This window comes from Dipodomys spectabilis, unplaced genomic scaffold (genome assembly GCF_019054845.1).
Source record: "Dipodomys spectabilis isolate Male_0828 unplaced genomic scaffold, ASM1905484v1 ptg000250l, whole genome shotgun sequence".
Lineage (NCBI taxonomy): Eukaryota > Metazoa > Chordata > Mammalia > Rodentia > Heteromyidae > Dipodomys > Dipodomys spectabilis.
The window spans coordinates 69,661-84,295 of record NW_024870927.1 but is presented as its reverse complement, the minus strand read 5'-3'; the positions used below and the strand labels follow the sequence as shown (position 1 = coordinate 84,295).

The following is a 14,635-nucleotide window of genomic DNA, read 5'->3' as shown; positions in this document are numbered from 1 at the left end:
GAAGCCCTAGGTTAGAATCCTCAGTACCACATAAACAGAAAAAGCCAGAAGTAGTACTATGGCTCAAGTGGTAGAGTGCTAGTCTTGAGCAGAAGAAGCTCAGAGACAGTGCTCAGCCCCTGAGTTCAAGCACCAGGACCCGCTTGCATATATGGATGCACATGTACACAGGCATGCGCGTGCGCACGCACACACACACACACAGAATGGGGGTGGGAGGAAGAGGTACCAGTGCCTCATGCTGTAATCTTCACTATTCAGGAGGCTGAGGCTAAGATCAGAGGCAGTTCCAAGCCAGCTAAGTCATTAAAGTCTGTGAGACTCTTATCTCCAATAAACTACCAAAAAGCCTGAAGCAGAACTATAATTCAAGTGGTAGGGCACTAGCTTAGAGCACAAAAGCTCAAGGACATTGCCCAGGCCCTGAGTTCAAGTCCCAGGATTCCTGCTCCCTCCCCACACACACTCACACAATAAAAGACACACAATTGGCAAGGGTTACTCAGAAGGCTGAGATCGAAGTTCTTGGTACAAAGCTAGCCTGAGCAGGAAAGTTCATGAGACTCATCTCTAATTAAGTATCAAAAAAGAAGAAGCAGAACTGTGGCTCAAATGGAAGAGTGCTAGCCACGAACAAAAAACTCTATAACCTTATATATAAGGTTTCTAAGGCAGTTAAATTCAGTTTCAGAAAATAGAAATGTATTTGCCATGGACTTGGGACGAAGTAATGGAGAACTGCTGTTTTATGGATATAAGCTTTAAGTTTTGCAAAATGAAGAAATTCAGCAGAGCGCCAGCAGCCCAAACCTGTAATCCTAGCTACTCAGGAGGCTGAGATCTGAGGATCACAGTTCAAAGCCATCCCAACAGGAAAGTCTGTGACACTCTTTTGTGTATGTCAGTCATAGGGCTTGAACTCTGGGCTTGAGCACTTTCCCTGAGCTCGTCAGCTGAAGGTTAGTTCTCTACCACTTGATCCACAACACCAGAAAAACTTGTTTTTCTGATGGTAAATTGGAGATAAAAGTCTTACTGGCTTTCCTGCCTGGGCTGACTTTGAATCATGATCAGCTCCAATTAATCACAGAAAAAGCCAGAAGTGGGGTTGTGTGTCAAGTGGTAGAGTGCTAACCTTGAGCCAAAGAAGCTCAGGGACAGTGCCCAGGCCCAGAGTTCATGTCCCAGGAATGGACAAAAAAGAAAAAGAAAAGGAAAAAGATGAAGTAGTTCTGGAGAATGGCTATAGGACAATTTGAATATAATTAGTGTTACCTAACTGAAGATGTTTAAGTTTTGTTATATATATTTTATGAGAATTTAGAACAACTTTTGCTGAAAACAACTACAGAAAAATGATGACACATTGCACACAGGGGAAAGATTCCAATAACCACAGATTTCTCATCAGAAACTAAGGAAGACAAGAACACAGTAAAAACATCTTTAAATAAATGCTGAGAAGATATAAAAACCTACTAGCTGAGATTTTTATGTTCAACAAATGTATCCTTTAGATACGAAGGCAAAACAAAGACATCCTGAGATGAAAAAAAGACAATTTGTAACTGGGAGATTCTACAAAAATTGCATAGGAAACCCCAGCACCGGTGGCTCCCGTGTACTACTCAGAAGGCTGAGATCTGGGAATCACAGTTCAAAGCCAGCCCAGCAGACCAACCTGTAACACTCTATCTCCAATGAACTAATAGAAAAGATGGAAGTGGAACTGCAACTCAAGTGGTAGAGCTCCAGGCTTAAGTGAAAATGCAATGGGACAGCACCCAAACCCTGGGTTCAAGCCCCAATACTAGAGATAGATAGATAGATAGATTAGATAGATAGATAGATAGATAGATAGATAGATAGATAGATAGATAGATAGATAGATAGATAGATGATAGATAGATAGATGATAGATAGATAGATAGATAGATAGATAGATAGATAGATAGATAGATAGATAGATAGATAGATGGAGTAGACTACACCTTTAAACAAGTCTTACCAAAAGATTTGTGCCAAGCCCAGTGGCTAACACCTGTAATCCTAGCTACTCAGGAGGCTGAGATCTGAGGATCTTAATTCACAGCCAGCCGGGGCAGGAAAGTCTGTGAGACACTTATCTCTAATTAACCACTAGAAAACTGGAAGCAGTGCTGTGGCTCAAGTGGTACAGCGCTCGCCTTGAGCTGAAGAGCTGAGGGATAGAGTCCAGGCCCCACAATGGACCAAAAATATTATTGCGTTAGGAATGTGGCTTAGTGGTAAAGTGCTTACCTAGCAAGCATAAAGCCCTGGGATCAATTCTTCAGTACCACATAGACAGAAAAAGCCAGAAATGGCACTGCGGCTCAAGTGGTAGAGTGCTAGCCTTGTGCAAAAGCTGAGGGACAATGTCCAGTGCCAGTCCCAGGACTGGCAAAAAAAAAAGGAAGGAAGGAAGTTAGGAAGTTAGGAAGGAAGGAAGAAATTTTTACTATATTTTAAAACTGTTATGAATGTCATCAAAAAGAACAATTCAGAATTTAGTACTGAAACTGAACAGTCTTGAGGTAGTTGTCACACGGTACTTAATAGATATGGAGGACTGCTGGCTCTCTTGAAATACCACATAGATCTTCCTGAGCTTGCTAGAGCACTGTGGTGTGCCTCGGCAGAGTTTGGGAAACTATTCTGGGACCGATGCACAGGGGAATCTCCCTATATGGTATTTCAGTGCATAGCTTTCCTAATCAGAATGTAAATGAGGAAAAGAAGCTTAGCTAGACAGGACCCAGGACACATTCCAGGAGAGCTGCATGACTTCATACCCTAAGCTCTATGCCAGGAAATTAAGACCTTTGCTTGAGAAATCATACAGCCCAGCTTCAAAACACCCATGCTAAGACATTGGAAACTCTCTAAAATAACATGAGCTACTATTGATAAAGTGCTTCAAAGGGGCTAGAAACAACCACTTTGCCTGATAAAAGTTGCTTTATTTTACACAAAAAGTACTCTCCTCCTGGCCTCAAGACTTGCTAGAATTAGCTCATTATTGTTTCTCTTCCAGGATCAATCAATATCTTTTGTTTTTCTAAGTAAGAAATAGCTGACCAAGCTGGGCACCAATGGCTCACACCTATAATTCCAGCAACTCAAGAGAAACCAGCAGGACAGGAAAGTTTGTGAAACTTTTTCTTTCTTTGTTGGTCCCGGGGCTTGACTCTGAGCCTGGGTGCTGTCCCTGAATATGTTTGTGCTTAAGGCTAGTACTCTACACATGCTGGCTCTCTAATAAAGACTCTTGATGTGGCTTCTTTTGTTTCTTGTGACCAGTTCCACTACCAAACGGAAAAAGAAAAAAGAAAAAAATCATTCTGGAAGTTACATAATTTTAAGGGCTGCTGCAATAAACCCCAGAAAGACCAAAAACAAAATATCATGTGCGTGCATGCATACACACACACACACACACACACACACACACACACACACACACACACACACACACACACACACACACACACACACACACACACACACACACAGAAATGTAAACATAAGCAAGCTTACAGCAAAACTTCCTTTTTGGAGTAGAGGAAAATATATTTCTGTATTTATACAAAACAACTATATGAAATGAGTAGATGAAATATATTTATAACTCTTAAGAACACTGTCATACTCAAATATTTATGACTTGTTACCCAGGGATTAAAGACAAGTATCTACAAGTAAATTTGTCTCTTACGATCACCATCAATTGGTAAGAAAAATATTTCACATCCATCAAATAAAAAAAAATTCACCCAAAGAAACATAGGTCCCATGGTTTCCCCTATTTGCAATAACTAGTATGTGTCTGAAACAAGCAGAAAAGGTCAAAAGCTATGTACATATGACCAGATAAGATGAAGTTAAGCGAAATGAACCCCAAGATAGGGACACAAGTGGTTTTTTTCTTGCTTGCTATTGTTTCTAATGTATTTATAATGTACTATGTGATTTTTTTTGTTGTTTTGTATGTTTCTCCCCCATAGTATAACCCTGTTTTCACTGTATTTGGTGTCAGTATAATTTGGGGAGGGAAAGGGAAAAAACAAAATGTTTAAATAGGGATACAGGTTGACCCATTGGAACAATGAGGTGTAGAAGACACTATGTTGAAAATGAACTTTACAATTTGGGGGAGGGGGGGTGAAGTGTAGTTGTGAAGATGGGAAGGAAGGGATTGTAAGGGAAAAACAAAGGAGGAGACAACAATGCTTGATAAGAAATGTACTCATTACCTTGCTCATATAACTGTAACCCCTCTGTACAGTATTTTCACAATAAAAAAAACTTGTTTTAAAAAACATTTGAAAGAAAATTAAAATAAGATTAAAAAAAATTTCAAAATCACAAACCCTTTCTGCTGAGTTACTCTGTGACTTGTGTCCCTGATAGGTCAGAGTCTCACCTGACAAGTCCAGCTCCTTAGTGGAAGACAAGTTAGCCAGACTCCAGCTGTCACTTCGGGCTGCCAGTACAAACTTGTGAGCACTGATATGCCTGCCACCAACCTTTATCTTCAGGTCACTGATAAAAAAAAAAAAAAAAGCACATTTATAACAAGAAAACTGTAATCATAATTAGATATAGCTAGGATTCATAGCTGGTAAGTATATATGTATCAGCAAAAGAAAATAATCAGAGCAAAAATTATTTGTTGGGCCATGTTTGTAGTATGTTGCTGGAAATATTTTCTTATAAGTACCGCGCACTAACCAATTGCGCCACTGGAGCTCCTGGAAATATTTTCTATTTCTAACTTTTAACTTTAACTCATACATGATACTGTTTTTTCAAATACATTTTCTAATAAGTCCCTTATGGTGGTGAACCTACAAGTTAGATGATGAACATTCATATATAAAGATGTTTTATGAAAAGATAAAGATAAGCCATCAGAGAGAGAAAAATGGAAAGCTTAAAGACCGTGATGGCAGCTCTGAGTCTACAATTGCTGCTATACTCAAAAAATATTCAACAAAATATGTCTTACATTCAGACCTAATATTGTCACCTATAACTATTAAGAAATGAGGTGGGCTGGGGTTGGGAAAGTGGCTCAGTGGTAGAGTGCTTGCCTTGCATGCATGAGACCCTGGGTTTGATTCCTCAGCACCACATACGCAGAAAAAGCCAGAAGTGGCACTGTGACTCAAGTGGTAGAGCGCTAGCCTTGAGCTGAAGAGCTGAGACAAAATGTCCAAGCCCAGAGTTCAGGCCTCACTACCAGCAAAAAAAAAAAATAAAGGTGGGTTGAAGCTGGGCATGGTAGTACAAGCCTGAAATGTCAGCCTAAAGAAGGACAATCACAAGTTCAAGATAAGGGAGGACACATAGTGAGATTTTATCTTTAAAACAAAGTATTTTTTTCAAAATATGTCCCTATTTATGATATATGGACATGAGGACATATGAAAAGAGATTCCTAAACAGATACTTGTGTTTAACTCTGAAATGTCAAATGCTAAGAGAGAAAAGTAGCGGGGCAAATGATCCACTGGGCTGATGAGAGCAAGTACATGGCTAAGCTAGCAGAAAGGCAAAATCATTCCTTATCATTATCCTGCTTATATTTATCTTTCTTTTTATTTCACATTCCCTTTTTAAATTATTTATTATGTTGGAAAGCCTTCAGAAACAAAGAAACAATACATGGGGGGGAAAAGAAAAAGAAAAATTAACTCATCTACTTAAAGGAAGACCGAAAAGGAATATTATTTCTATCCAATATCTGATATAGATGTTACATCATACTTTGTGTAGTGTACTGCCTAGAACACACTTTATGCTGCCAGACACTGATGGCTCACATCTATAATCCTAGCTACTCAGGACAAAAAACAAAACTTTTTAATCGTGAGAGGAAAATCGAGACATGTTGCAAGTGAGAGAGCACCAGCAATGAGTAAAACACACAAGCAAAAGCTTGAGGCCCTAAGTTCAAGTACTGGTATGCACATCTGTGCGCATGCATACACATACACATACACATACACACACACACACACACACACACACACACACACACACACACACACACATCCCACATTTAAAAAAATCAGCTGGGTGCTGGTGACTCACACCTGTAATCCTAGTTACTCATGAAATTGAGATCTGAGGATCGTATTTCAAAGCCAACCTAGGCAGGAAAGTCAATGAGACTCTTATTTCCAATTAACTACCAGAAAAATGGAAATGAAGATGTAGCTCAAAGTGGTAAAGCACTAGCCTTGAGCAGAAATTCAAGGACAGTGCCCAGACCCTGAGTTCAAGTACCACAACCAACAAAGACAAAAGAAAAATCAAAACCAAGCTGAAACTATTTCATTACAACATTTAATATTTATATTTTCAAATTGTTACAATAATAAGAGAACATTTTCATCAATAAGTATAACTAATATTCTATATATAACTGCCTCAAATCATATCCTATGAAAAAAGTTCAATGAAAATCAGAGCCTTCTTACAAAGTACAAATCACTTTAACATAGTTACAAAGAATTAAGACACTGTATAAAGGAAATGTACTGATTACCTGACTCATGTATTTGTAATCCCTCTGTATATAACCTTTATAACAATATGGTAAATTTAAAAATAAAAATAATTAATTTCTAATAAATGGAATCTTGCTGTCTATATTTGTTTTATTTTCGTGCTGGTACTGGGGCTTGAACTCAGTGCCTGGGCACTGTCCCTGAGATTCTTTTACTCAAGGCTAGCACTTGAGCCACAGCACCACTTCTGGCTTTTTTTTTTTTTTTTTGGTGGTGGTTTTATTGGAGATAAGAATCTCATGGACTTTCCTGACCAGGCTGACTTCAAACTTCAATCCTCAGATCTCAGTCTCCTGAGTAGCTAGGATTTACAGGTGTGAGCTTACAGAGCCTGCATACTATCCCTGAGCTTTTTACACTCAAGGCTGGTGTTCTACCATTTGAGCCACAGCTCTACCTTTTTTTTTTTTGTCAGTTATGGGGCTTGAACTCTGGGCCTGGGTGCTATCCCTCAGCTCTTCAGCTCAAGGCAAGCATTCTACCACATGAGCCACAAGCACCACTTCCAGTTTTCTAGTGGTTTGTTGGAGATAAATATCTCATGGACTTTCCTGCCCAGGCTGGCTTTGAACTGCAATCCTCAGATTGCAGCCTCCTGAGTAGCTTGGATTATAGGTGTGAGCCACCGGCGCCTGGCATGCATACACAGCTCTACTTTTAGCTGCTGGGTGGCTAACTAGAGATAAGAGTCTCATAGACTTTCCTGCCCAGGCTTGCTTTGAACCACAATCATCAGAACTCAACCTCCTGAGTAGCTAAAATCATAAGAAAGACCCACTGGAACCCAGCATTTACTGTCTATGAACTTTTCTATAAAATTCCTACAACCATTGCTGGGCAGCACTGGCGCAGGCCTACAACCCTAGTTATTGAGGTTGAGCTCTGATGATCAAGTTTCAAAGTTAAGCCGCGTGCTGGTGGCTCAAACCTGTAATCCTAGCTACTTAGGAGGCTGAAATCTGAGGATCCCCCTTCAAAGCCAGCCTGGGCAGGAACGTATGTGAGACTCTTGTCTCTAATTAACCACTAGAAAAACTAGAAGTGGCACTGTGGCTCAAGTGGTAAAGCACCTGCCTTGAGCTGAAGAGGCCAGGCCCAGAGTTCAAGCCCCATGACCAACAAAGGGGAAAAAAAAAAAAGAGAGATTCAAAATTAGACTGGGAAAAAAACTCTGAAAGACTTCATCTCCAATTCCAAAGCAAAAATCAGTGAAGCCCTGAGTTCAAACACCAGTACCACCAGAAACAGAGACAGAGTGAGAGAGAAAACTAGTAAGTTCTATGTAAAAATAATTAAGACCCGTGTGTGTGTGTGTGTGTGTGTGTGTGTGTGTGTACGTGTGCGTGTGCATACGTGCGCGCGCTTGCAGTCATGAGGCTTGAACTCAGGGATTGGGCACGGTCCTTGGGCTCTTTTGATCAAGACTAGCACTCTACCACAGACTTGAGCCACAGACTTTCCTGTCCAGGCTGGCTTCAAACTGTGATACTAAGATCTCAACCTCCTGAGCTGCTACAATTAGAGGCATGAGCCAACAGTGTCCACCTTGTCTTTTTTTTTTTTTTTTTTTTTTTTTTTTTTGCTGGTAGTGTAGCTTGAACTCTGGGTCTGGGTGCTGTTTCCAGGCTCCTTTTGCTTAAGGCTAGTACTCTACCACTTGAGCCCCAGCACCACTACTAGCTTTTTCTGTAATTAATTTGAGTTAAGAGTCTCATGGACTTTCTTGCCTGGGCTAGCTTTGAATTTCGATCCTTAGATCTCAGCCTCCTAGGTAGCTATGATTACAGGTGTGAGCCATATGCACCTAACTCATAAAAATAAAAGAAAAATAAAAAACTTCATTTCAGTCAATTAAGGAGTATTTTCCTGGGCCAAGGATGTAGCTCAGTGGTGGAACACTTGCCAAATATTTACAAAAAGTAGGTCTGATTCTCAGAACTGAAAAGGAAAAAAAAAAGTATCTTTTTAAAATACATAAACTAAAGCTCATGCCTGTAATCCTCACTACTCAGGAGACTGAGATCTGAGGATAGCAATTTGAAGTCAACAGGGGCAGAGACTCTTCTCTCCAATTCACCACCAAAAAGCTAGAAGTAGAGCTGCGGCCCACATGGAAAAGCCCTAGCCTTGACCAAAAGAGCTCAGGGACAGCACCTAGGTCCCCAAGTTCAAGCCCCAGTACCAGTACACAGAATTTTTTTTAAGAGTTTCTTAGCTGGGCACTGGTGGATCATGCCTGTAATCCTAGCTACTCAGGAGGCTGAGATCTGAGGATCGCGGTTCAAAGTGCCCAGGCAAGAAAGTCTGTGAGACTCTTATCTACAATTAACCACCAGAAAACCAGAAGTGGCACTGTGGCTCAATGATAGAGTGCTCACCCTGAACTGAAGAGTTCAGGGACAGCACCGAGGCCCAAAGTTCAAGACCCACGACCGGAGGAAAAAAAAAAAAGTTTCTTAAACATTCAATAGGAAAAATTATGACCTGCATTCATTCATCATGAATACAGTAATACAGTGAAGAACTACAGCAAACTATCATTTTAAATCACTTATGGGACTAAACAGTTTTGTTCTCTTGAACTAAACATATGCATGAGTTTTTTTCCACATGATCCACAGAAAAAAACATAAAACTTACATGTCAGTCAATTCAGTTACTAAGATGCAAATAAAAGTACTATTTAAATTCTTCAACACTACACGTGCTATGGGACAAAGGTGCTTTTTTACTACTCTGCTTTAGAAACCCATTTCCCAATTTAAATACATCATCTCAAGAGCTGTCCACTACAGGAGCTCTACTTAAGTATAGATAGTAACAGCCACTTCAATCTTCTTTAGATAAAAGGCAGGTTTTAAAAGCTGAAGGGAGATTTGCTAGAATCATGAAACCACACACAGCTGCTTAGGTAAGAGAGACCAGAAGGGAACTTGTCCAGTCTCATTCTCATGGTCTCCTAGAGCTACAACATTTTTTTTGTTTGTTTGTTTGTTTGTTTTTTGGGTCCGGTCGTGGGGCCTGAACTCTGGGCCTGCGCGCTGTCCCTCAGCTCTTCAGCTCAAGGCTAGTGCTCTACCACTTGAGCCACAGCGCCACTTCCAGCTTTTTTTCTTTCTGCTTATGTGGTGCTGAGGAATCGAACCCAGGGCCTCAGGCATGCAAGGCAAGCGCTCTACCACTGAGCCACCTCCCCAGCCCCTAGAGCTACAACATTTGAAATGTGGTCCATTGATGAGTGATATGGCAAACACCTCACTCTTGGAAGAGAAACTGGAGCACAGGAAAGACGTGACAGAAACAGACATATGTGGGACTCCTTAGACCAGTAGGAAGCAGAATTTTTGCTTGTCCATGGAAAAAGGGTTTGAGAGGCAACCACATCTATACAAGATAGGGAATTACGCCATTCACTTGTTTGTTTTCCACAGTCATCATCCCAAGTCAGTCCTTCACTGTTTCTGCTCTTGCTTGTGTACATTATAGGCATTCTCTCGGCTTTCTTCTCTTTATTTATTTATTTTTATTTTTTTGGTCGGTCGTGGGGCTTGAACTCTGGGCCTGGGCACTGTCCCTCAGCTCTTCAGCTCAAGGCGAGCGCTCTACCACTTGAGCTACAGCGCCACTTCCTGTTTTCTGGTGGTTTATGGAGATAGGAGTCTCAAGGTCTCTCCTGCCTGGGCTGGCTTTGAACCGCGATCCTCAGATCTCAGCCTCCTGAGTAGCTAGGATTACAGGCATGAGCCACCGGCGCCCAGCTTTTTTTTAATTTTTAAAAATGTTTGTCGGGGGGCTGGGAAGGTGGCTCAGGGGTAGAGCGCTAGCTTTGTATGCATGAGGCCCTGGGTTCGATTCCCCAGCACTACATAAGCAAAAAGAAAAAAAGCCCGAAGTGGCGCTGTGGCTCAAGTGGTAGAGCACTAGCCTTGAGCTGAAAGCTGAGGGACAGCACCCAGGCCCAGAGTTCAGGCCCCATGACCAAACCCAAAAAAAAAAAAAAAAGGTTTGTCAGTGGTGGGGCTTGAACTCTGGGCCTGGGTGCTGTCCCTGAGCTCTTCAGCACAAGGCTAGTGCTCTAACACTTGAGCCACAGCATCACTTCTGGTTTTCTGGTGGTTAATTGGAGATAAGCATCTCATGGACTTTCCTGCCTGGGCTGGCTTTGAGCCATGATCCTCAGATCTCAGCCTCCTGAGTAGCTAGGATTACAGGCATGAGCCACCAGTGCCAGGGTATTATTTTATTTTTTGTCAGTCCTGGGGCTTGAACTTGGGACCTGGGTGCTGTCCCTGAGTTCTTTTGCTCAAGACTGGCATCTACCACTTCAAGTCACAGCTCCCCTTACCTCTTTATTTTTACACATACAACCCTACAGGCTAATCTACCGGCACTTGGATTTAAAGAGTCCCTATCTCAAAAGCTGCCACGTGCAGACCAGAGGATTAAGCTCAGATTTATCACTTAAGCATTCACTACAGTCCCTTTTGTCCCTTTTCCCTCATTATTCCCCTACATGGGCACATGAGCTAACCTGCCCCCCTCTCACTATCCTCTAAACCCTCTGTGTCCCTCCTATCTTTGAGCCCTTACTCAGCTACTCTCCTTACTTATAATATCACCGTCTTTACCTTGAATTCAATGTAGACCTTAGCATCTACTTCAAAACTCAATTTTAAAAAAGTGAACAGGGCTGGGAAGGTGGCTCAGTGGTAGAGCACTTGCCTTACATGCATGAGGCCCTGGGTTCGATTCCCAAGCACCACATAAGCAAAAAGAAAAAAGCCGGAAGTGGTGCTGTGACTCAAGTGGTAGAGCACTAGCCTTGAGCTGAAGAGCTGAGGGACAGCGCCCAGGCCCAGAGTTCAGGCCTACGACCGGACCCAAAAAAAAAAAAAAAGTGAATAATTATCCAAATACAATGTGTTTACACACTTATTTGCCTAAAATGCATTTATTATTTAATCCTCAAAACAACCCTAAGGTAAACACTGTAGCAATCCCATGCTACATATTAGGAACCTATCACATGTTCTGTAACAGCCAACAACCCCTTAGGCTGCTAACAGACTGTGTGGCTCCAAAATCCACTCAACCATTATGCTATACCACACAGTGATTCCAGGATTCCAAGAGAACATGACCATTTCCTCTCTGAATTCCTAAGCATGTAAGCTAACTCCCCCATCTTCAAATAAAGTTGCCTTGATAACATCCTTGCCTCAATGAGTTTACATTCCAGGAAACAAAGGCTTGATAATAATTTTTATTAGAGAAATAAATTTGGCCAGAAAGTGAATGAGGAAGAACTGGAGATGTAGTTCAAATGGTACAGAACCAGAGCAAGGACATGGCCCTGAGTTCATACCTAGTACCACCAAGAAGAGTAGAGGAGGGAAGGGGAGGTGGGAGAGGGGAGGGAGGGGAAGAGAGGGGAGAAGGAAAGGGACAGGGACAAGGACAGGGAGGGGGAGGGGAGAGGGAAGAAAGGGGGAGAGGGAAGGGGAGGAGGAGGGGAAGAGGAAGGAAAGACAAGCAAGCCAAAAAGGGAAGGGGAAGAGGAAGGGAAAGGGAAAGGGAAAGAAAAAAGGAAAGGGAAGAGGAAAGGGAAGGAAAGGGAAGGGAAGGGAAAAGGCAAGAGAAGGGAAGGGAGGGAAGAGGAAAGGGAAGCGGAAAGGGAAGAGGGAAAAATGAAGCTAGGCATCGGTGGTTCATGCCTGCAATCTTAGCCATTCAGGAGGCTGAGATCTGAGGATTGCAGTTCAGAGCCAGCCCAGGCAGGAAACTCTGTGAGACTCTTAACTCCAATAAACCACTCAGAAATCCAGAAGTGGCACTGTGTCTCAAGTGGTAGAGTGCTCGCCTTGAGCTGAAGAGCTGGGAGACAGCACCGAGGCCCAGAATTCAAGACCCACGACAGACAAAAAAAAAAAAAAAAGAGAAAATGAATAAGGGTTATTTGGAGAAGAGGGAAAAGGAGAAAGGAGAATGGTAGAGAAGAGTAAGATTGACTATAACATATTGTAGCATGTGTGGGAAGATAGCAATGTATTCCCTCTTGTATAACTAATATAAGCTAAATTTTTTTAAAAAGTGAAAGGAGAAGCTGTCATGTGCTATGACATGGTTGAAGTCTCACTTCCCTTTGTGCCCAGGAGCTCACCTGTACTGCTCCTGCTCATAGAGGTTTGCCACTATCGTCAGTAAACGGCTGATGAAGGACTCACTGCTGTTTTCTTTGTTTGCTTGTGCAGCCAAAAGACTGCATCTCTTCTCTGTCTCTGCCAGTTTCTTCTGCAGCTTGACATACTCTTGTCGAAGAAGCATCAAGTGCTTCTCCAACTTAGCCACTTCTTCTGTAAGGGAAACAAAGAAGCAAGGATAAAGCAGGTGGAAAGCAGACAGCACTCCACATGGGAAAGCTACTAAAAATGAATAGCTATGTAACCATTCTACTAATTCTTGGTAACTCATACAGGTAAAGAATGGCTTTGTTTATGGTGCTGGTCAACAGTCTAACAAAGTCAGAAACAAACATAAAAGATGTGGTAAGTATCTACTATGCAAATCTTTTAATGAAAAGGCCAGAAAGCTCAAGAAAATCACATTGGTATTTTTCAAATCACTAATAGTGCTAGAAAACTTTCACGTTACATGCTTTCTAAAAGCTTTACGTGAATTCTCTCACATAATCTCATGACAACCACATGTTGTATACACTATTACCCGCTATACTTTAAAGATAAGGACACTAGAGAGCCAAGTGCTGATGGCTCACCTCTATAATCTTAGCTACTCAGGAGGCTGAGCTCTGAAGATGGTAGTTCAAAGCTAGCCCAGGCAGGAAAGTCCATGATACTCTAATCTTCAATTAACCACTAAAAAAGCTGAAAGTAGAGCTGTGGCTCAAGTGGTTGAGCACTAGCCTTGAGCAAAAAAGCTCAAGGACAATATCAAGGACCTGAATTCAAGTCCTAATAGCAGCACCACAACCTCCTCCCCCACTACCATCCCCCACACCCTTGGGGAAAAATAAAAAGATAGGGACACTGGGTCAAAGAGAGATTACAAACTTGCTCAAGACCTTGGGCAAGCTTGTTGAGAGAAGGGCTGGCCTATGAGCACAGGTATTCCTATTCTAGGGCTATGACCTTATTACCACTCCCCTGCTCTCCCTCGCCATCAGGACAGTCCCTAATGGTTCAGACTGAAGCAAGTCATAATCCACGGGTGAGCTAGAAAAGATTAAAAAGTTGGAGCTGGGTGCTGGTGACTCATACCTGTAATCCAAACTATTAAGGATCTGAGGATCACGGCTTAAAGCCAACATAGGCAGGAATGTACGTAAGGCTTTTTTCTTTTTTTTTTTTTTTGTCAGTTGTGGGTCTTGAACTCAGGGCCTGGGCACTGTCCTAGAGGCTCTGTGCTCAAAGCTAGCACTCCACCACATGAGCCACAGTGCCACTTCCTATTTTTGAGTGGTTAACTAGAGATGAGTATAAGTCTCTTATCTATAATAAATCATCAAAAAGCTGGAAGTGAAGACGTGGCTCAAGATGTAGCTCACTGGTAACAGCATTAACCTTGAGCAAAAAAACCTTGAGAGAGCTGGGAATGTGGTTTAATGGTAAAGTACTTGCTTCACATGCATGAAGCCCTGGGGTTTGATTCCTCAGTACTACATACATAGAAAAAGCCAGAAGTGGGCTGGGAAGGTGGCTCAGTGGAAGAGTGCTTGCCTTGCATGCATGAGGCCCTGGGTTCAATTCCTTAGCACCACATAAGCAAAAAGAAAAAAGCCGAAAGTGGCACTGTGGCTCAAGTGGTAGAGCTCTAACCTTGAGCTGAAGAGCTGAGGGATAGTGCCCAGGCCTAGAGTTCAGGCCCCACGACCAGACCCCCTCCCCCCGAAAAAAGAAAAAAAAAAAGAAAAAGCCAGAAGGAGAGCTGTGGCTCAAGTGGTAGAGTGCAAACACACACACACACACACACACACACACACACACACACACACATACACACACACGAACACAAGAACTACT

General features: G+C 42.1%; 1 protein-coding gene across 1 annotated transcript in view; it reads right to left on the bottom strand.

The window, feature by feature from the left end:
- Ankfy1 (ankyrin repeat and FYVE domain containing 1) overlaps window positions 1-14,635 on the bottom strand; it is a 117,672-nt gene that overhangs the window by 81,270 nt on the left and 21,767 nt on the right. The window contains exons 2-3 of the mRNA XM_042699426.1: window positions 12,757-12,949; window positions 4,445-4,563 (exon numbers count right to left, since the gene is read on the bottom strand). Of these exons, the coding sequence (XP_042555360.1) occupies window positions 4,445-4,563; window positions 12,757-12,949 (312 nt within the window). The remainder of the gene's footprint in view (window positions 1-4,444; window positions 4,564-12,756; window positions 12,950-14,635) is intronic.